Here is a 23,063-nt window from a genome sequence, read left to right as displayed (position 1 = left end):
TAGGGGAAGTACTAAATGAATATTTTTGGACAGTATTCACTCTAGAATACGACAATGTTGTCGAGGAGAATACAGAGATACAGGCTACTAGACTAGGTGGGTTTGAGGTTCACAAGCAAGAGGTATTAGAAATCCTGCAGAGTGTGAAAATACATAAGTCCCCTGGGCTGGATGGGATTTATCCCAGGATTCTCTGGGAAGCCAGGGAGGAGATTGCCGAGCCATTGGCATTGATCTTTAAATCGTCATTGTCTACAGGAATAGTGCCAGGAGACTGGAGGATAGCAAATGTGGTTCCCCTGTTCAAGAAGGGGAGTAGAGACAACCCTGGTAATTATAGACCATTGAGCCTTACTTCAGTTGTTGGTAAAGTGTTGGAAAAGGTTATAAGAGATAGGATTTATAATCATCCTAATGATTAAATTTGATTAAATTTGAAAAGAATAATTTGATTAGGGATAGTCAGCACAGTTTTGTGAAGGGTAGGTCGTGCCTCACAAACCTTACTGAGTTCTTTGAGAAGGTGACCAAACAGGTAGATGAGAGTAAACCGGTTGATGTGGTACATATGGATTTCAGCAAGGCATTCCCCATAGTAGGCTTTTGTACAAAATGCGGAGGAATGGGATTGTGGGAGATATAGCAGTTTGGATCAGTAATTGGCTTGCTGAATGAAGACAGAGGGTGGTGGTTGATGGGAAATGTTCATCCTGGAAACCAGTTACTAGTGGTGTACCGCAATGGTCAGTGTTGGGTCCACTGCTGTTCATCATTTTTATAAACGACCTGGATGAGGGCATAGAAGGGTGGGTTAGTAAATTTGCAGATGACTCGAAGGTCGGTGGAGTTGTGGATAGTGACGAAGAATGTTGTAGGTTACAGAGAGACATAGATAAGCTGCAGAGCTGGGCTGAGAGATGGCAAATGGAGTTTAATGCGGACAAGTGTGAGGTAATTCACCTTGGTCGGAGTCACCGGAATGCAAAGTACTGGGCTAATGGTAAGATTCTTGGTAGTGTAGATGAGCAGAGAGATCTCGGTGTCCAGGTACACAGATCCTTGAAAGTTGCCACCCATGTTGACAGGGTTATTAAGAAGGCATACAGTGTTTTAGCTTTTATTAATAGAGGGATCGAGTTCCAGAACCATGAGGTTATGCTACAGCTGTACAAAACTCTGGTGCGGCCGCACTTGGAGTATTGTGTACAGTTCTGGTCACCGCATTATAAAAAGGATGTGGAAGCTTTGGAAAGGGTGCAGAGAAGATTTACTAGGATGTTGCCTGAGGGAAGGTCTTACGAGGAAAGGCTGAGGGACTTGAGGCTGTTTTCGTTGGACAGAAGAAGGTTGAGAGGGGACTTAATAAAGACATATAAGATAATCAGAGGGTTAGAGAGGGTGGACAGGGAGACCCTTTTTCCAAGTATGGTGACGGCGAGCAGGAGGGGGCATAGCTTTAAATTGAGGGGTGATAGATATAGGACAGATGTCAGAGGTAGTTTCTTTACTCAGAGAGTAGCAAGGGTATGGAATGCCTGCAACGGTAGTAGATTCGCCAACTTTAAGTACATTTAAGTCATCGTTGGACAAGCATATGGACGTACATGGAATAGTGTAGGTTGGATAGGCTTCAGATTGGTATGACAGGTCGGCGCAACATCGAGGGCCGAAGGGCCTGTACTGCGCTGTAATGTTCTATGTTCTATAACTCCTGCTATTTATTTTTTCATATGAAAGAAAACCAACTATACACACAAAAATTTTTTTTAAAAACTCATGCCTACAGCATTTCTACTTTTGGTGGTTTCATGCATTCCAGTGCATAAACCCTACGTCACATAAGTTGATTTTCCAAATTCAAGATTCATCTTAGGTGAACTCTACAAATACTGAAATTATACTACAGTATGAGAGAAGCTTACAAATATGGGAATATAACATTGCTGGGGTAAAAATAATGGATTTCCTCAAAATAGAATCATATAGCATAGAAAGAGACTCCTTCGTTCCAACTCATCCATGTTGACCAGACATCCCAATCTGACTTAATTAATTTAGCCCATATCCCTCTAAACCCTTCCTATTCATATACCACTCCAAGTGCCTTTTAAATGTAATAACTGTACTCGCTTCCACCACTTCTTCTGGCAGCTCATTCCATACACGCACCACCGTGTGTGTGAAAACGTTACCCTTCAGGTCCTTTTTAAATCTTTCCCCACTTACCTTAAACCTCTACCCTCTAATTTAGGACACTCCCACCCTAGAAATAGAGACCTTGCCTATCCACCCGATCTGTGCCCCTCATGATTTTATAAATCTCTATTAGCTCGTCTCTTGCTCTTCAATGCTCCAAAAAAAAAAGCCCCAACCTATTCAGCTTCTCCCTATAGCTCAAATCCTCCGGTCCTACCAACATTCTTGTAAATCTTTCTGGAACCCTCTCATGTTTAACAATATCCTTCTTATAGAAGGGGAACCAGAATTTTAACCAGTATTCCAAAAGTGGCCTTAATAATATCTGGTACAGCCACAATATGACATCCCAACTCCTACACAATGCCTTCACTGGTCATAACAAATGTGCCAAACGCCTTTTTCACACCCTTTCTACCTGCACCCCTACAACTCTTTGTTCAGCAACATTCCCCAGGCCCCTACATTTACTGTCAAAGTCCTGCTAAGGGTTTTAGCAACTGATGATTGAATTCAGGGAAAAAAAGGTATTGTACTGCAGATACTGAAAATCTGAAATAAAAGCAAAATGCTGGAAACACACATCTAGCCACATCTGTGGGAGAAATGGAATTAATGAGCAGTATTCTGTCAAGGCAAGAGGGTCAAACCAACAGTGACAGATCCAGCAGAGATGATCTGACAGAATGAAAGTGACCACTAGTAAATGTCTTATTCACACAGGCCTTCTAACCAATCAGAGGTCAGCAGGTCCTTAGTGTCATCAGCGCCACAGCAAATAATGGCAGGTGGCAGTAATGGATGCACAAGAAGACCAGGATCTTCAAGCGACTCCAGACAAAGATGACTGTAGGTGAGATGGGGATTGCAGGACAGAAAATCACATGGGAGGTCAGGGGCAATGGCAAAATAGTGGTTTTCAACAGTCAATCCTCTCCAGATGCCCGATTCTTTAGGAAGGCACAGAGTACCTAAGAGAGATCCTGCCCCTCTCAGGAAGCCACTTGCAAACCGAAAATGATTGACTGAACAATGTTTTGAGGGCACAGGGAAGTCACGTACCCCTATTTAGTTGCACAACCACCAAACCATGGAGGGCTTGGGGGAACCAGCAGTCAGGAATCTGCATCAACACTTCCTTTGCGACTTCATTAGAAAAAAGGTTCTTCTGCTGCTGCAAAACCAACTCCAGCTTCACCGGTGACTAAATGGAGCCCAGTCGTAGTCATCACTGTGTTTCCTGCCGTGATGAAATCTAGCCCACTATTTCAGGTTGATGATCCTTCATCTGATGAAGGGCTATCAACCTGAACTATTTTTCAGAGCAGATAATGCCTGATCCACTGAATATTCATACCCTTGATTTCAGGATTTGGGTTTTGGAACATTAGTCTGCATCCCTAACAATCCCAGCCCACAATGGGGCTTGAAAACTGCTGGAATAAAAGAAATTCACATTTAATTATTTTATCTAAATCACAAAATAATACTGCAATCATATTTCTGGAAATATTACCTCTTGCGACCTGGTTTCTACAGGCCCGAAGAGACTGAAAGAGGCTGAATCCATCTATTGTTACAAGGGCAACTGGATATAGAATACTCAATTCTTCATGCTTGGAAAAATAAAAAAAAATTATATAGTCAGTAATCTTGCAAAACATTTATAGCGTAAATTATAAATCTCAGAGGCACTTTGGCTGTGTTTTATTTAATTCTCGACACCAAGCAAAATATACCCTTTCAGGAATTTCTGAAAATCAAACACCAAAACCATTTTGCACTTTCCCATTCAGAAATCCAAAGTGGCTTCCTTCTATTAGCTGACAAAAACCACGTGGGACAACAATCTTGGGGTAAGCTACTCTCACAATATTACAATGCAAAAATGATAACAATAATAATAATAATAATAATAATAATAATTGAATATGTACTTAAATATGCAAATATTCTTAACCCAAACCTCACTAGGTTGAATTATTCCACTGTTATCTACTCATACATTCAAGTATTTCACATAAGAGCAAATGTAACTAATTTAATATTTTTTCTATACACTTAATAGATATTTTTACTAATAAAATGGCATACAGTACCGGATACCCAATAAATAGTTCAAAACTAAACATTCAGATAGGATTATCCTTGTGTTGTATATGCATTAGACAAGTAATAGATTATCTTATACGACTAGTTTCTTAAAATGACATGGATGTAATCACCTGCTCTGTAACACCAGGATGTCTGGGAATTTCATAAGTTCGACATTTCAGTTGCAGAACTGGATCTTCATTTAAAAGTTGTGCTAAAAGAAGAACTCCATTCTGAAGAAATAAAAAGGGAAAATTCTTCAAACAAAGTAGCAACAGTTGTTCCCACCCATTTTCTTAAGCAAACAAGTTTTATGACATCTTTAACTTCACGTCCAGTACAGGCTGGGTGGAGACTGAGGGTAGCATTAGTTGGTGTTATTCTCCATTTTAAAATTATTCATGTTTAGTCAGATCTTGAAATGGAGTAGTTGGTTTTCCCAGTTCAGAGATGTATGAACCTAATCAACAGGGAGTGAATTTCCAAGCAACAACCAGGTGTGCATCAATGTAAAATGAATTAAGAGCAGCATGGAAAAACAGAAGAAGTGAACAGGTTCTGGAAGAATACAGAAACAGTTTAAGACTTTGAGAGAACACCATGGGACACAAAAACAGCAGCACAACAGGGGTCAGGTAATTCCCTCTAAACAAGATCAACATAATGCAAACCACCTCCATATCCATTTTCAGCACTCTGGAATCATTACCACCACCACTGAGAATGTACTTTCATCTCTAAGTTTGTGTGGGATGGTAATTTAAATTTATACAAAGTGATTACTTTGCTCATCTCAGTTGGTGAAGAACATGGTTTTCATATTTCATGATTACTCGTCAAACTACCTTCTTAATGCCACAAAATAAAGAATTCTAGACTTCCATCTTTTGCACAAAATATTTCCCAAAGGTCAATTTTGATCCTCTAACCCAGGGCTTCCCAAAGTAAGGGTCAGGAACCCAAGTGAGTTCATAAGCTTATGGGTAGAGTCTCACATCAGGACTGCAGAATCCTCAATGCAGCAGGTTCCACTGGAACTACCCAGGAGATGGGTCACTATATGCGTAAAATGGATTTTAAAAAATGACCAAAGCTGCTATCCGGGAAAAAAAATCTGGGGTGTAGGTTACAATCTCATCTCCTCCCCTTTCCCTATATTTGTTCTTGCTCAAAACATTGCATCTCTATTTTGTTTCCAACTCTGATAAAAGATCATAGACCTATGTTTCTCTCTTCACTGATGCAGCCGGATATGGATATTTTAAACATTTCATTGTTTTTATTTTGCCATTGTATTAACTTTTAAATTCACACATGGATCTCCAAAAATGAAAATCTGAATTAATTACCTCAGTGTAAAATCGAACATATCCAGAGTTAAAACCAACAATTATACATGTCCAGTCTGGTCGGCCAGTGGAGCTTCTGTCAATCATTGCAAAAGTTAATTAACTCAGAAAATTTTCACACAAAGCATATAATGTCACCAATTTTTCAAAATCATTAACCAAATATTGTACAGCACATATGTTATTATCATATAACTACAGCCCAAGTCCAAAGTCCAGGCACAACTGCATGTTCTTAGCAATCTGAGAACAGGGAAGAAACTCAAATATCTTTTTAATATATAAAGGATGTTGACAGTTATCTCCAAGGATTTCAGAAATACTGCCATCTGTTTAAGAACTATATAAAGGAAAAGACTGGCTTCAGTTTATCAGTGACAGCCAAGTATTGGCAGGACATTGTACGGGATATCTAACCAAACTTCATAAAGCCTAGGTCATGTCTGCCAATTTAAGAAAACAACACAAATTACTTAAAATGAAAACAGACAAAGTTAAAAATGGATTTCAAAAGAAACATATGAAATGAAGGTTTGATAAATTAAGGTATATGCTTGACAGAAAGTTAGTCTTTTTTCCCCTGCAGAAAACCTAACAGCTATTGTTTCAAGAAAAATGGATTACAACTTGCAGAGATTCAGTTTTGGGACTGTGAACTTAAAGTTCAAGAGTCCAACAGGCAACATATCAAAATTTGCAAGTAAAAAGCAAATGGCCAAGTGAAGATGAATCGTCTGGAGTACTGACATTATAGTAGATAGGGCATACTACTTCAGAATTCAGATGGGAAATCTGAATATAGAGAAATGAAGAGAAATACACATACTTACTTGCAAGTAGGGATCAATATTACCTCAAAACAAGTCGTCATGGCACCTTCCTGCCACTACCATTATTGCCTAAACCCTCAAACTCACTATTGTCAAGTCGCTTACTATTAACTTGATGGATGGCTACTACTGACCAGAAGCTTGACTGAAGCAGCTGCAGCAATCATGGCACTCTAAGAGCAGGGCAAAGATTGGGCATTGTGGAAAATGGCTCAACTCCTAATCCTAAAAAGTCTCTACATCATTGGAAAGGCACAGCAGTAAATAAAAATGGCCTTATCAGTTACAGCTACATCAATACTACTTAAAATAATGCCAAAAAAACTCGTACAACCAAACAATTTAGCTGACATTGATATCCTGAATCACATATTCTCAACAAAGAATCCCAATTGTTATAGCAGCAGTGCAATTACAAAACAATAAAACTATAATTTGGTTATTGAAATTAACCAAGTATTCCTGGACCCCTAAGAAACCACATCCGGAAAAAAATAAATTTTAACAAACCAAAATCTTACAAATGTAAGGTTTCAAGGCAACAGCTAGTGTTGCTGAAAAACAGCAAAATGTTAATTAAATTCTGAATAGAACAAGGGTTGCATAAGCTGTTACTTGTTATAAATGGCATTACTTAAAACTCTTGGATTACTTTAAAGCTTCAGTTTATTCTAATTAAAAACAGAATACCTTGCAGATGGGCTGATTAATAATTTTAGTTTTTGCACCTTTAAACATGGTGCCTACAGGATTGCTTTAAATCAAGGTCACCTATTGACAGAAAACTTCCGAGTAGATCTTTGCACTTAAGTTTTAGACTAGCAAATAAGCCAAAGATTTGCGTACCGTGATTACAGAAAGAATATGGAAGAATCAATCTTCACCTGTATTTGTTTTTTGAATGAAAACAAGATTGTTCAAGTACCATTAAAAAAAATTTTCTTAATTACTATTTTGTGTGTTTTGACCATACTTAGATATAAACAGAGACTCAAGTATAAAAACACTTACCTTTTCTGACTTGCAAGTGGAATACAAATTGCACTACTGATGCATTCCCTGTCAAAAAAAAGATGATAAGCAATCAGATTAGATGTCACTTCTCGTCATGCACCTCACAGATCAAGTGGAGCAAAAACCTCATTCAAGTCAAACAGCTAAACTCATGGGTTAATTTAATAATTCAAACATAGACAAGCAGTTCACTCAGACAACTAGTCTCAACTCTGGCTTTAATATTCATATTTAATAAGAACAAAAATCAAGTATTCATCTTAAATACAATTTTCAGATAGATTGCCTGAATCATCAGACCCAAAAGCACCAGTTTAGTTTTCAAAATCCATTTCTGTGGTTTTTTTAATTATTCATTCATGGAATATAGGGAAGGCCAGCAATTATTGCCCATCCTTTATTCAGAGTCAACCACATTGCTTAGGTCTGTGTTACATATAGACCAGACCAGTTAAGAGTGGCAGGTTCCCTTCCAGTTGGGTTCCAATGAACCAGTTGGTTTTTATGATTATATTCTCACCAGTAGGTTTTAGCTTTATTCTAAATATTTATTAAATTCAAATTTCACAAACTACCATGGTGGGATTTGAACTCATGTTCAGGGTCCTGGATTTCTCGTCCAGTGACATTACCACTACAACCTGGCTTATAGTATTTGGTCATACAATCCCTGAAATCACAAGATAGACTACAGCATGCCACTGTAGTATGTGTATATTTTTAATATCTACTTTATACACTGTATCTTGTGTATAGCACACTTGCAAAAAATAATCACACAAACTTTGCTTCCTGTATCATGTTTAAATAAATAGCAACACAACGTGTTAATATCACACTGGGAATGCCTTAACAAGCTGCTAGCAGCAAAGCCCGACATTAATATTTAATAATCATATTTTGACAAATTAAACAAATCAAACTTTTAAAAAACTTTCACCCTTGTCTCCCAGCATCTGCCCCAAAAAAGTACTGCTTCACTTAGTCACAAAAGCTTATTTTTGAAATTTGCTCTTCAAATTAAATCCATGTTGAGTTTAGAAAAAAAAAGGACAGAATGAAAATGAGACATGATGCTCCAACTGTTGCATTTTACGGTTCCAAAATGAATTGCATGCAATTCTGCCCAAAGAAAGCTGAAGCTATTTGCAAGGTTTCTAATTGGGTCATGCAGGGAGATAAAGGGATCACTGAGAGCAGAGCCAGGGTCAGTCAGGTGGAGGACGGAAAGACATATTCAGCAGAGCTGCTTTCAGCTGTGCTAACTACTCGGGCTATATGTAGTGAGCACTTGGTGAAGTCCACAAGACCATGTATGGAATGAGCTGCCAGAGGAAGTGGTGGAGGCTAGTACAATTACAGCATTTAAAAGGCATCTGGATGGGTAGATGAATAGGAAGGTGAGACTAAATTGGGTTGGGATATCTGGTAAGCATGGACGAGTTGGACCAAAGGGTCTGTTTCTGTGCTGTGCATCTCTATGACTCTATAAGACATAGGAGTGGATGGCCATTCAGCCCATCGAGTCTACGCCACCATTTAATCATGGCATTTCAACTCCATTTATCCGCACTCTCCCTATAGCCCTTAATTTCTTGCGAGATCAAGAACTTAGCAATCTCTGCCTGAAGTCATACAACAATTGAATGGTTCTGGGTAATGAGGACATAGTACTAAGAGCCCTGAAGGATTTGATCTAACAAGGGCATGTTCCTAATTAACAGTTACGAACAGCTTGGGATGGAGCAGTGGTTAAAGGCCCAAAAAACAGTATTTCTTTGATATAACAGAGCAAGATTAGGGTTCAGGAAAACAGGAACATACCTAGCTGGGTGAAAAGCTGCAGTGTCTGGTGAATAATACTGGGAGTGCAGTTTCAAAATAAATGGGAGCGTAGTTTCAGGAAAGGAGGGTAACTGAGCAGAATAGGAGGAAAGTCCAATGACAGGAAGTTTCTTGTGATGAAGTTACAGTTTTAAATTTAATTCGGTCACAGGATTGTGGGTGCCACTGACCAGACCAACAATTTTGCCCAGAGGGCAGTAAAGAAAGAAACCATATTGCTGTGGAACTGGAGTCACATGTAGGTCAGTCCAGGTAAGGATGGAAATTTCCATCTCTATAGCACTAGATGAACCAGATGGATTTGTATGACAATCAATGCACTATCCCAGGCAACCATCTCCCGGAGAGTGAGCAAGACAGAAAGACAGCATTCAATTATTTAATAAGCAGTAACCAAGACAAATCAATTGGAAGAAATTTATATCCTAAATTACAAATAGTCCTCTGCAAAAGACTACATATGGAGTTATCAAACTGGCCTCACTATACGGATCACTCTCTCGAATGGAAACTTCCATTTCATGCTATCTGGTACAATCCTACTCAGTGGGTTCTGGGGAATTCTGGAGGCTTCTAATTGACATACAATCAAACAACCAGTTGCTTTAGACCTGCTATGTGCAGCAACTTTTTCCACAGATGAAGGGTCCATTGATCTTTTTCATTCATTCTTTCTTGGTGTGTGGGGGTCACTGGCAAAGTCACCAATTTTTGGCCATCCCTAATTACCCTGAAATTGAGTGGCTTGCTAGATCATTTCAGAAGGCAGTTAAAACTCAACCACTTTGTTGTGGATTTGGAGTCATAGATGGGCCAGATCAGCGAAGGATAACTGATTTCTTCCCTCATGTGACATTAGTAAATGAATGGATTTTAATGACAATTGGTAACAGTGGTCACCATCACCGAGACCACAGGGTCAGAGAATGGCAGGAAGGGACAGAGGGAATCAAGACTAGATAACAAAAATAACAAAAACAAATAAAGTTTCAGTGTATGAATGCACATAATATTCATAAAGAAACAAATTCTAATGCACACTGAAGTAAATAATTATGATCTGAAAGTCATTATAGGGCTATGGCTGAGAAGGGATGGGTCCTGAATTTTTATTCTAATTCACAGGATGAGGGAGTCACTGGTGAGCCATCCCTAATTGCGCAGAGGGCAGATAAGTGTCAAACACATTGCTGTGGGTCTGGAGTCACATGTTGGCCAGACCAGTTTAGGACAGCAATTTCCTTCTCAAAAGAACATTAAAAGAATCAGATGGGCTTTTTCTGACAATTGACAACAGCTTCATGGTCATCATTAGACAAAATGACAGATTTTTATTGAATTCAAATTTCACCAACTGTTATGGTGGGAGTTGAATCTAGATCCCCTAGTGGTATTATCACTGGACTGTTCGTCCAGAGACCTAAGTAATATTCTCAGGACCCTCATCTCTCCCTCCCCCTTCGGGTTGGTTCTTGCTAAATGAAAATTTTTCCCCCAAATACTTCCACTAGTTTCTAAAAGGCTGGTTCACTTACAAAGGTCCCTGACTTAATCAATTTCAAATCACAACGTAGCTTTAAATTGAGGGATGATAGATAAAGGACAAATGTCAGAGGTAGTTTCTTTACTCAGTAGTAGCAGCATTGAACCCCTACCTGCAACAGTAGTTCACTAAACAACTTTAAGGGCGTTTAAATGGTCATTGAATAAATATATGGATGAAAGTGGAGTAGTGTGGGTTAGATGGGCTTCAGATTGGTTTCACAGGTCCACGTAACATCGGGGGCCGAAGGGCCTGTACTGCACTGTAATGTTCTATGTTCTAACATGCAGCTTCTGCTGAAGGGGAGATAAGCTGATTTTCTTCAGATTGAAAGTGGATTACTGCAGAAATTCAGGGTTTTTAGCGGGTGATTTCTCTTCTGCTGTGACCTTTTTTCTCCATCATGTTCACAACCCAGTTACCAAACAACCAATTACAGAGTTGTTATCAAGCAGAGATCTTTCTCATTGATAACTGGTTTGTGGACTAGGGACCAATCAGATTCATTCATAAAAACATCTCCTTGGCTCGAGTTTGCACGTTGCTAGAACCCATAGCTATACAAAGTGTTCACAATAGGTAGTTAATTCTTTGTTTTCAAAATACACAGTGCCACCCTTGAAAATTCTTGGGTTTCAAACTGTTCTCTCATTTCAGTCCACAGTTTTAAAAAGCACATTAATAAAAAGACAGTCTTTACAGTCTAACAGGTACTGTTTCCTAGTTAAATGATAATATATTTTCTGATCTCAAACAGGATGATGACAGATTTGCTACTCTGGTCTAGGCTAATAAGATACTTAATATGTGAATCATGGGAGTATTCTCAGCAGAGATAGAGATGTATGATACTGCATGCAGAAATTTACTCTAGCATGCCCATCATCCATTAAGCCACTTGAAGCATTCACTATTCCTTAGAACTATATTAATGGCCTTGAGAAAATTACACTTTTAGGCTAAACTTAGATCTGCAACAGTAATCAGAAATCTATTTTAGGCAAATTAAAACATTTTTCTCACCATCCCCAAATTATTAGTTTCCCACCATTCAATTTTGACCTTAAAGGATACAATATTCAAACTAAAACAAACAATGGGGTAGGCAATGAGCCAGGGGTAAACAAGAGAGTAAAAGAGAACCTGCAAACTGGAACACGAAAGGGTGGAATTTTACCAGGCATTTGGATCAGTGCGAAAGAGGCTGGAAAAACTGTGTGAAGTATTAGACCAGTACTATCTTTCCACCTCCCTTCTGGATTTCCCAGGATCAACATAACAATACAGACAGGAATCCCTGTGAGTGAAATGCACAGGCAGCTATGGTAATTAAAATGCTTATAAATCTCACTTGTGCAGTACCTCTTTCCGAATGCTTCACAGCAAACTGAAGAAGGCATGTGCTCAGTGGGAAGTCACGAAGCTCAGCAGACCATCACAGAAGCAACATACAAAAGGGAAATCAGAAGTAAATAGGTTGGAAATAGCTTACTGCCAAGCATTTTCCTGAATTGATAATGTAAACCTAGTATGCAACCATCATAAATAGGTCCTGGAACTAATGAGACTTTTCAGGAGATACCATGATGCCTTTACCATCCAGCAGTTGAAAGGCCTCAACACATTCTCAGTGAATGGCTGCTGGATGGGAAGATAGAACACCTGAGGATTTGGTTACTGATACCAGCGCACCACACCTCATGTATCTCTGCAGTGAAGTTCAGTAAGAGTTGTACATCTACCAGAGGCTTAACACAGCAAGCAGTTCAAATCTAGCAGAGGATACTGGTTTCAGACAGGTTTCATCAGAGGAGAAAGAAGATGAAGGATGGGCTGATGGAGCATGAACAGAAGCGCCACTGACACATCCAGGCATAGATCTGCATGCCAGAGTCCCGTGAACACCTTCATCCAGGTCACTTCAACCGAGGGGTGTATAACCACAATTTCCCTCCTGCCAGTGATTTCCCTGGCACATACACTACACCTTCACATACATCCCTTTCCTGCAGGTCTGTGGCAATCTTGAGATGGGTCCTCAATACCATCACCCCTGCTTACTTCTCTCCTGTGCCAATCTCCCAACTCCTTGCAAACAAAGCAAAAGTATTTCAATGCACTTGAGTATAGTACTTAGCCATCTAAGCCGCTGCTTACTTAATGCTTTTCAAATGAAGCCACCATTACATGGAGACCATTGCTGTGCATCTTCATCCACTCGTTGCCTTACTTTTTCGCAGGTCACTCATGGAAATAATGGATCTTGCAACTTCAGCACAAAAGTGCATCTCGTAATTAAGCTCAGCAACTATGTCCAGCTGAGCAGAGCTGGATGCCTCCCTATTCCCTGGAGAGTTTTCAAACATCTCCAGATCTACTCCTGGAAAAATACTTTGCACTATCCTTTCTATCTGTGCTGCTGGACCCTTTGAGCTGACAGTATTGTGCTTGTGGAGGTGCATGTCGTATGATGGTGCTGATCCTCCTGAAGTTTGGTCAGTCTCTTCCCTTATCTGCCACTGTAGCTGCAGCAAGTTTCAGGAGAACAAAATAAATGATCAGCAAGTTGCTGGAGGGAATCCCGAGGGACAGGAAGTACATGTATTTGGAAAGGCAATGACTGATTAGGGATAGTCAGCATGGCTTTGTGCATGGGAAATCTTGTCTCACAAACATGATTGAGTTTTTTGAAGAAGTAACAAAGAAGATTGATGAGGGCAGAGCAGTAGATGTGATCTATATGGACTTCAGTAAGGCGTTCGACAAGGTTCCCCATGGGAGACTGGTTAGCAAGGTTAGATCTCACGGAATAGATGGAGAACTAGCTATTTGAATACAGAACTGGCTCAAAGGTAGAAGACAGAGGGTAGTGGTGGAGGGTTGTTTTTCAGACTGGAGGCTTGTGATGAAGTGCCACAAGGATCGGTGCTGGTCCACAATTTTTTTGTCATTTACATAAATGATTTGGATGCAAGCATAAGAGATACTGTTAGTAAGTTTGCAGGTGACACCAAAATTGGAGGTGTAGTGACAGCGAAGAAGGTTACCTCAGATTACAACAGATCTTGACCAGATGGGCCAACGGGCTGAGAGGTGGCAGATGGAGTTTAATTCAGATAAATGAGAGATGCTGCATTTTGGGAAAGCAAATCTTAGCAGGACTTATACACTTCATGGTAAGATCCTAGATAGTGTTGCTGAACAAAGAGACCTTGGACTGCAGGTTCATAACTACTTGAAAGTGGAGTCGCAGGTAGATAGAATAGTGAAAAAGGTGTTTGATATTCTTTCCATTATTGGTCAGAGTATTGAGTACAGTAGTTAGGAGGTCATGTTGCGGCTGTACAGGACATTGGTTAGGCCACTGTTGGAATATTGCGTGCAATTCTGGTCTCCTTCCTATCAGAAAGAAGTTGTGAAACTTGAAAGTGTTCGGAAAAGATTTACAAGGATGTTGCCAGGGTTGCAGGATTTGAGCTATAGGGAAAGGCTGAACAGGCTGGGGCTGTTTACCCTGGAGCGTCGGAGGTTGAGGGGAGACCTTACAGAGGTTTACAAAATCATGAGGGGCATGGATAGGATAAATAGACAAAGTCTTTTCCCTGCGGTCGGGGAGTCCAGAACTAGAGGGCATAGGTTTAGGGTGAGAGGGGAAAGATGTGAAAGAGACCTAAGGGGCCACTTTTTCACACAGAGGGTGGTGCGTATATGGAATGAGCTACCAGATGAAGTGGTGGAGGCTGGTACAATTGCAATATTTAAGAGGCTTTTGGATGTGTATATGAATAGGAAGGGTTTGGAGGGATATGGGCTGGGTGCTGGCAGGTGGGACTAGATTGGGTGAGATATCTGGTCGGCATGAATGGGTTGGACCGAAGGATCTGTTTCCATGCTGTACATTTCTATGACTCTATGTACTGAGTTGACTGAAAGCTTAAGTCCTTGCACTTCTCTGATCATTATATTTTTCCGGCTTACATACTCATGTCAGAGGCAGCTACAGGTATCATCTTTTTGGAATTTCACCTGATACTATGACACTTTCTTTTTTATTAGTGATAAACTGAACTGATGGCACCTTGTCAACTGAGGGCAAACTCCTCTATTGATGACACCAATTGCCCGAAATGTCGATTCTCCTGCTCCTCAGATGCTGCCTGACCGGCTGTGCTTTTCCAGCACCACACGCTTGACTCTGACCTCCAGTATCTGCAGTCCTCACGTTAGCCTGTTGATGACACCATGTCCAAGGATGCCTCTACATCCTTGTTTCTGCACCTGACCTGGTATTTGTACTCTCCTGCAGTGAAAGATGAATCCACATCCTGTGCCTGACTTCAGCTGCTCACCATCTCCATGACCTCCATGGTCTGCTATAAAAGATTGGCTGGCTGCCCTTTCCTGCCATTTTCTCTCCAGTGAAAATGGAGAGAATATATATTTATAATATATTTCCTATAACAGGGTGACCAGAACTGCACACAGTACTTCAGAAGAGACTTAAGTCAGAAGTCACACAACGTCAGGTAATAGTCCAACAAGTTTATTTGAAATCACAGACTTTCAGAGGCCTGCTCCTTCATCAAGTGAAATCCTGGTGTCATGTGACTTCTGACGTTTTCCACCCCAGTCCAACACTGGCACTTCCCCACCAGAAGAGGCCTCAGCAAATCCTTTACAACCTCATCATGACATCCCAACTCCTATACTCAAAAGTCTGAGCAGTAAAGAAAAGCATACTAAATATCTTCTTAACCACCCTGTCTATATGTGACACAAATTTCAAAGAATTACGAACCTGAACCCATAGGTCTCTCTGTTCAATAATACTACCCAGGGCCTTACCATTAAATGTAGAAGTCCTGTTCTTAATTGCTTTACCAAAATGCAATACTTCACATTTATCCAAATTAAACTCCATCTACCACTCCTCAGCCCACTGACCCAACTGATCAAGATCTCTTCATAATCTTAGATAACCTTCTTCACTGCCCAGTGTACCAATTTTGGTGTCATCTGCAAACTTACTAACCATGCCTTTTAAATTCTGATCCAAATCCTTAAATCAGTCCTTGCCTCTCCAAATGCATGCAAACCCTTTTCAGAATCACCTCCAACAATTTACCTTGACGTCATTGGTCAGACTCATAGGTCTGTAGTTCCCAGGCTTCTCACAGCCTTCCGTTTGCTGCTTCAAATTGCAAGTCATTCTCAGAGTTGCAAAATTGGCAAGTCCTTGCAATATTCACATAGAAAGCTATACACACTACACCAGAAATGAAGTTCTTAGGATACAGTTCAGGTTTCAGCCTAGTACCTTTTAGATTGCTCACTCATAATATATGTTTGTTCTAATTTGCTGCAGCGTGCTTGATCATTAATTATATGGTATTCAAAATTCAAATAAAGCTATACAGCTTATTACATTTTAAAAATATAACTGCAGAAAATGCAATTTAATAGAAGTAAATAACCAACCAAGGTCACAACAAATCAATACCAAGTGCAAAACAGCTCTTCTTTCCATGTGCAAATTTTTCCAAGTTACAAGTTTACAAGTTCCTGTGGACGGTAAATTGATTTTAAAATATAGTCAAATTTATAACTGTATGTATTCTACTGCATGCACTATCATGCCATTAAATCAGTTCAGCAAGTACAGAGTTTTTCTTCACACCATCCTGGGATTTGATAATTTTTTAATCGCATAGTCACAAATTATTCTACGATCAAATCAACTGCTCAGGCCACTGCTAATCAAGTACATCTTAATGATGGCATCCTAAAGGGAAATCCCTCTGAATTTAGCCTCCAAGGCATCTGCATTTTTCCTTCTCTATTGCACCCTATAAGCAATTATTTGCATGGAGAAATTAATAATGTTAAATACAAATGATTCATGGTTTTGCAGCACATAATATTGGAATATCGACACACAATCCAACAGATCCTTTTTTCACACACGAACATTTATTTGGCAACTGAACAAAGTATACTGGCACAAGATATATTACACAAATATCTTTCCAAGATTCATAAGTTTTTTTTTACTTCATCCATTTAAATGAATAAACTGATTAAAAATACCATCATTAAATCAAGCACTCTCACTAAACCATACCTACCCTTCTTCAGTGCTCAAAATACCATTCCACGTAACACAATACTGCATTTCATCTTTAGCCTTTTCATTAGGCTTCCATTTTGCTTAGAAAGAAAGAAAATTCATAAATTAGAAAGCAGGCTATTTCTGCAAAGGTCATACATTTTACAAGCAGAGCTCCACATCTCAAAATTAAATTATACAATAATTAAAAACAGAAAATGTTGGAAATGCTCAGGAGGTCAGAGAGCACCTTTTGAATGAAGAAAGGCTTCAAAATCATGAATCAGAACCAAATAGGTAGCAACATAGGACATATTCGGCTCGATAGGGAGGCAGCGAAGGCAAATGCATGGAGGGGAAGAAATAACAAACTCTTTCTCCCGCCATAGATGTTACTTGACCTGGTAAATATTTGCAGCATTTTCGGAGGTTCTTCCCCCCACTGTATCTATAAGTGTATTGCTTTTGAATTATCCAGTTTTATATTCGAATAAAGGTAAACGTAAGCCACAAAATTATTTTAAACATGAATTGTAAGCAAACAAATATTCATAAAAGGGCTAATACTTACGGACTAGAAATACAGCTTTCTGATTCCTTGCTATCACCATAAGATCATTTGTTGGTGACAGTGAGATCACACAGTCTTGAAGCCATGACAACGTGGGTGCCTTGCTTGTAGAATTATCTTCCCTCTGCAACAGATTTCAGTGCTTAAGTCAAATGTATTACTAGCAAAAGCAAAATAAAGAAAGAAGTCCTCCCAGATCATTTGACTGTTCTCTCATTAGAGGGACAACTGGTGGTGATTTAACCTGAAAATCACCATCCCTCAGGTGGGGGAAACGTCCTTCATGGTACCATAGCTAGTGTGGAAATTGAACCCACACTGTTGCTGTCACTCTGTATTGCAAAAGGCTAACGTACCACCAAAAAAGAATGTAATAGCATTAATAACATTAGAAACAGAGAAAGCATTTATGTCTATGTCTACATAATATGAAGAGATGACTTGCATTATCAATGCTGTTTAATGAGCTGACTCCAAAACAAATAATTTTGATGGTAATCTCACTCACTTCCTCAGCATATCAGCCTCAAATACTAAGACCATTTGCTAACTTTTATCTTTACATTCCATCTGCAGACACAAACCCACAAACTGCTGCAGAAAAGGGCACCTAAAATGAGTTTGCCATTAATATTATAAAAAAATATGAAGTTGATAAATATTCAGGGGCTGACGATGTCACAGCAAGGCAAATTCAGCATCTGAAACCTAAGCAAGAAGGACAGATAATCACTGATATTATCAGGAGAGGAATAGGGGTGAATTAGCTCCCTTCTTTTCAACATCCTTGATTGGCCATCAATGATCTATATTGCATATCTTAATTCAATAATTATGTAAATTCTAGTATACTAGAAACAAGTTAAGGAGTCAATTAAAAGGTTCTCCTTGAGTGAAAGGAAGGACAGTTTTGATTATGTGCTAACTTTTCCAATGTCACACTTTATGACATAGACTTTGAATTCATTAGTTTCCAAATCTCCCCACCCCCCACCCCATCCAAGTTCCAACCCTCCAACTCAGCACCACCTCTTGACCTGACCTACCTGTCCATCTTCCTTCCCGCCTATCTGCTCCACCCTTTCCACAGACCATATATCACCTCATACCTTCGCCTATCTATTGCCTACCTTTCCCCTAGCCCCACCATCACTTCCCCATATTTATCTCTCAATCCCGCCCCCACCCCCACCCAGAGTCCTGAAGAAGGGTCCTGCCCGAAACGTCGACTCTCTTACTCCTCAGATGCTGCCTGACCCACTGTGCCTTTTCCAGTGCGACACTTTATCTATCCCTCAAGAAATAAAAGTTACAGAAACAGGTACAAAGTTTTAAATTGCTACCTGTCCTGTAGAAAAATTAAGATAAAGAACATGTTAGTTCAAGTGCTTAAGGCACTCAAGGTGTTAGGCTTTTATCTGAAACCTCGAATAGTTAGAAACGTCCTGGATCAACGGCAGCTGTGAATACTGCAGATATTGGTGTTCTCGGCTTGGTACAGAGTCAGACTCATTCGGCACGGAAACAGACCCATCAGTAACTGGATGTTTCTTCAGAGTTGTGTCACGGGATGTGTATATATGTGAGAGGACAAGACCTCCTTACCAAGTCACAAATCAATCACACATCTTTGCCAAAAAAATTCCTGGAAATACAGCTGTTTTCTGTATCCTAATATCAGAGTGTCTGGTTTTCAAGTGGATTAATCACAGGAGCTTTTTTCATCCCAAGGAAAGCCCAACTCAAATTCGAGGTACAGATCTAATTGATTGATTTCAGTTTCTTGGATAACATGTGGAGTTCCGACTAGTTCCTGTTTATTGATTGCTTCGTGAAGGTTAGATCAACCTGGAGTCAGGGTATCACGATAGCCGTTTTTAAGTCAGTGTTTTTTTCCCTCCTCTTTGAAACCATTTCAGTCGATGGAAGTCACAAGCATTAAAGGGGCGGTCTGGTGGCTCAGTCTGGTGGCGGTCTCTGCCTAATTGCCAGGGACCCGAGTTCATTTCCACCCTCAGGCAACATTCTCCCCAGATTTGCATGGGTTTCCTCCAGTAATCCAAAGATATGCAGGTTAAGTGGATTGGCCATGCCAAATTGCCCATAGTGTCAAGGGATGTGTAAGTTAGGTGGATTAGCCATGGGAAATACAGAGTTACAGTGGTAGGGTAGAGGGGAGGGTCTGGGTGGGATGGTGTTTGCAGGGTCAGCTTGTGGATTCTGAACCAAATGGCCTGCTTCCACACTGTGGGAATTCTATGATTAAAATCAGATGATGAAAGTCAAAAACTGATAGTCCATATTTTATTACCATGTCTCACCTTAACAAGTCAGATCAAAAGAATTGTGAAAGTAACAGTGCAAGGACCAAGCAGAAATCACTTATAATAACAGGTGAATTCAATGTCAAATCTGGTACAGAAAGAGAAATGAAGAAAATGAATAAATGTTGGATTACGAGGACAGGAGTGTAAGTAATAAAAAGGTAAAACAAGATAAATTTACTTCCTTTAAAATCTTCACCAATTAAAAGTTAAAGGAATGTACTCCAAACTTGACTTAATTTTCAGCGATAGAGATTGACTGGCAATAATTAACAATGATCAGGGTGCTTCAAGGGTGAGTAGACTAAAACAGGTTGTGTTTAAAAATTTGCCATGAGAAGTTTACTTACCTACCACACATGATCCCAGTGAAGACCAATAAGCCAAAAGAACCTAATTTAACAAAGGAATCCAACCAGAAACTAATGCACAATATTTCACTTTTTATAACTTGTGCTTTATCAATGCAAAATCAACAAACATGCACAAACAGATAAATCAGCTAACACATATGCTGTTATCCATTTCACATACAACATTGGGCTCTATTAAAATGATAAAGAGACACACAAAAACCAATGCAGTGGAGGACTTGCACCAGACAGAGTTCATACAAACACTGTGCAAAGCAACGTCGCAAGGCAAGAGTTCCCAGCTATTACAGTAAAAGCATTTGCTTTTAAAAAGAATGTCACTTTCATAAAATGCGCCAAATCAGGATACAAACACAGAGGAATGTTAAAAAAAACTGAACTACCCACACAAAGAAGTAAATAAAATAGAAAAGTTTCTAGTAGAAGTCAAAATCAAAGTTTCTGAAGGGAATTCAATGGCCCAGCGCAATCATTTTGGCACGCTGACATGTACGTAATGGGCAAAGTCACAAATTTCAAGCTGTACACAGCAAGTGTTAAAGTATTATGATATAGTGAGTTTTGATCAAAAAGAAACTGTTTACATTCAAGATACATTCAAATACATAGTCGGGGCAGGACACTTAATGTTAAAACATGCAAGAAGCAAATTTCCAATACAGAGAAGACCAAATTCTAGAAAACCTGTGTGCACTTCAGAACTAGTCATTTTCACCCCTAAATATAAAAGGTACGCATTGATGTCAATCTTATTCAAAAACCTGAAGAGTTTAAGCAACAGAGGTGGTCAAGGAACACACAGTCAGAAGATTTCTTAGGGCTCCATTATGTCATAGCAAAATCTAAATAAAAAGAAAATCTGAGGTTATGTTGAAAGTTTTGTTTTAAATATAAATGCCAGCAAGATAGAAGGTGGTAACTATGCAGGTTTGGCAGAAATATTTTCCACTGCTATCAAAAGTGGAAAGAGCAACAAACTTTGAGAAGATAGATAAGCAAAGAGACAGCAACTGAACAGTATGCTTAATTCAAGACAAATGAAACATCCGTAATTGTATTCAGTCAGATTTCAACATGGCGCTGTTAAGAACTAGGCATGATAGATGCAAATTACACATTAGATACCAAGATGATTAGGAAGGGAGAAGTCAAAATAAAATATCTGATCTCCCCATCTTCCAAAGAAGAATCTTCAAAAACCATACTGGATATCACTTCAAAAGCATGAAGGAATCTTCAAATAACACAACTGAGGAAGTGCACAAGTTAGTCTCACCTATAGTTCAATTACTGAGAGCAAACAAGGAAGGCCAAACTAATTAACAAGTGGAAGTAAATGTGGAAGGATCAAGAAGAAAACTCCACTGAAGAAATTCAAGACATTCATACCATTCCTTGGAAGGCAACACTAAGAGGAGACAAGCAATGCCTAAAGATTCAAAATACTACAAAGAAAATAGGGGCTGTTCTAGCAGAGATGATATTCTCAGTGAAAGAAATATAAGAGTTTAGAGATCCTCCAGTTCAGAAAATGAACCTCAGATAACTACCCTCTACCAAAAGTGTTATTCTTCCAAATCCTGAGAGATGTTGAATAGTAAAGCTTTCAGTTCATTTGAGTTGTAAAACACAACACTTAGAGGAGATACATTAGTGATAAGTATAATTATATAAACAAACATATAACAATAATAGCCATCAAAAAAACTTGGTGCAGAAGTAAATGAAGGAGTTAATAATTGATTTGAGTGCAATAAGCACCACCTACTTTGATAGCGTCATGAGGACTTGGTGACAAAGAAAAGTAGGATTTTGTGGGAGACAGTTTGAATGCTGGTCCTCCAGTCACTTTCCTAATGTACAGCTTATTTGTATAATCTGTAAATAATTACTGAAATGCAATAAACTAAATCTCATTCACTCCAAGTTTCTACTCATTAGATCAGAAGGTGGCAATTCTTGCATATTCTAGACTATGAAAGCATTTAAAATATGTGTATACAATAGTTTCCTCAGGGCTGTTGGGGTGCAGTGGTAGTCTCCCTACCTCTGGGCTAAAAGGCCCAGATTCAAGCCTCACCTACTCCAGAATATTTATTACATCTCTGAACAGATTGATTACAAAATATCTGGAACCAATTCTTTCACCAAACTAATTCCTGTCACTAATCCCACAAGGCTCAACAAAATGTAAATTAACAATTTAAATACAAAAACACAAAAAGAACAATTTGGTCGTACAGGTTCTTTCAATTCACCATCCTCCCATGCTCCCCAGTCTTCATCTTCCCAGTTGTGTTCTTTATCTATAGGAAAAAGAAAACAAAACATTAAATTAGTTACAGCCCATATAACTGGAACAATTTTAACAAGAAATTAATAGGTTTACCATAGCATATTTCACTAGAATGACTATGTTGCTTTGTAATATTTAAGTTCGAGTTTGTTAAGCTAAAGCTGTAGCAATAGTGAAGCAACACTCTTTCATGGAGAGAAATCAGAGTTAATGTTTCAAGTCCAGTAACCCTTCCTTAGAACTGATGGCAACTAGGAAAATATTGTTTTTTTAATGCAGAAAATTGGGCAGCACGGTGGCACAGTGGTTAGCACTGCTGCCTCACAGCGCCAGAGACCCGGGTTCTATTCCCACCTCAGGCGACTCCCTGTGCGGAGTTTGCACATTCTCCCAGTGTCTGCGTGGGTTTCCTCCCACAATCCAAAAATGTGCAGGTTAGGTGAATTGGCCATGCTAAATTGCCTGTAGTGTTAGGTGAAGGGGTAAATGTAGGGGAATGGGTCTGGGTAGCTTGCGCTTCG

At 39.3% G+C, this 23,063-nt stretch overlaps 1 protein-coding gene across 2 annotated transcripts in view; it reads right to left on the bottom strand.

The window, feature by feature from the left end:
* Positions 1–23,063, bottom strand: part of rab3gap2 (RAB3 GTPase activating protein subunit 2 (non-catalytic)) — a 95,337-nt gene that overhangs the window by 54,713 nt on the left and 17,561 nt on the right. The window contains exons 2-8 of one of the 2 annotated variants that reach the window (XM_043695776.1): positions 22,488–22,552; positions 17,549–17,672; positions 16,997–17,078; positions 7,481–7,528; positions 5,640–5,715; positions 4,422–4,523; positions 3,713–3,812 (exon numbers count right to left, since the gene is read on the bottom strand). In XM_043695776.1, the coding sequence (XP_043551711.1) occupies positions 3,713–3,812; positions 4,422–4,523; positions 5,640–5,715; positions 7,481–7,528; positions 16,997–17,078; positions 17,549–17,672; positions 22,488–22,552 (597 nt within the window). Of the gene's footprint in view, positions 1–3,258; positions 3,614–3,712; positions 3,813–4,421; positions 4,524–5,639; positions 5,716–7,480; positions 7,529–16,996; positions 17,079–17,548; positions 17,673–22,487; positions 22,553–23,063 lie in introns of those variants that run through there. The other variant, XM_043695777.1, reaches the window with a different exon arrangement.

The sequence above is a fragment of the Chiloscyllium plagiosum genome, chromosome 9 (assembly GCF_004010195.1).
Source record: "Chiloscyllium plagiosum isolate BGI_BamShark_2017 chromosome 9, ASM401019v2, whole genome shotgun sequence".
Taxonomy (NCBI): Eukaryota; Metazoa; Chordata; class Chondrichthyes; order Orectolobiformes; family Hemiscylliidae; genus Chiloscyllium; species Chiloscyllium plagiosum.
This window is presented reverse-complemented; position numbering and strand designations above follow the sequence as displayed.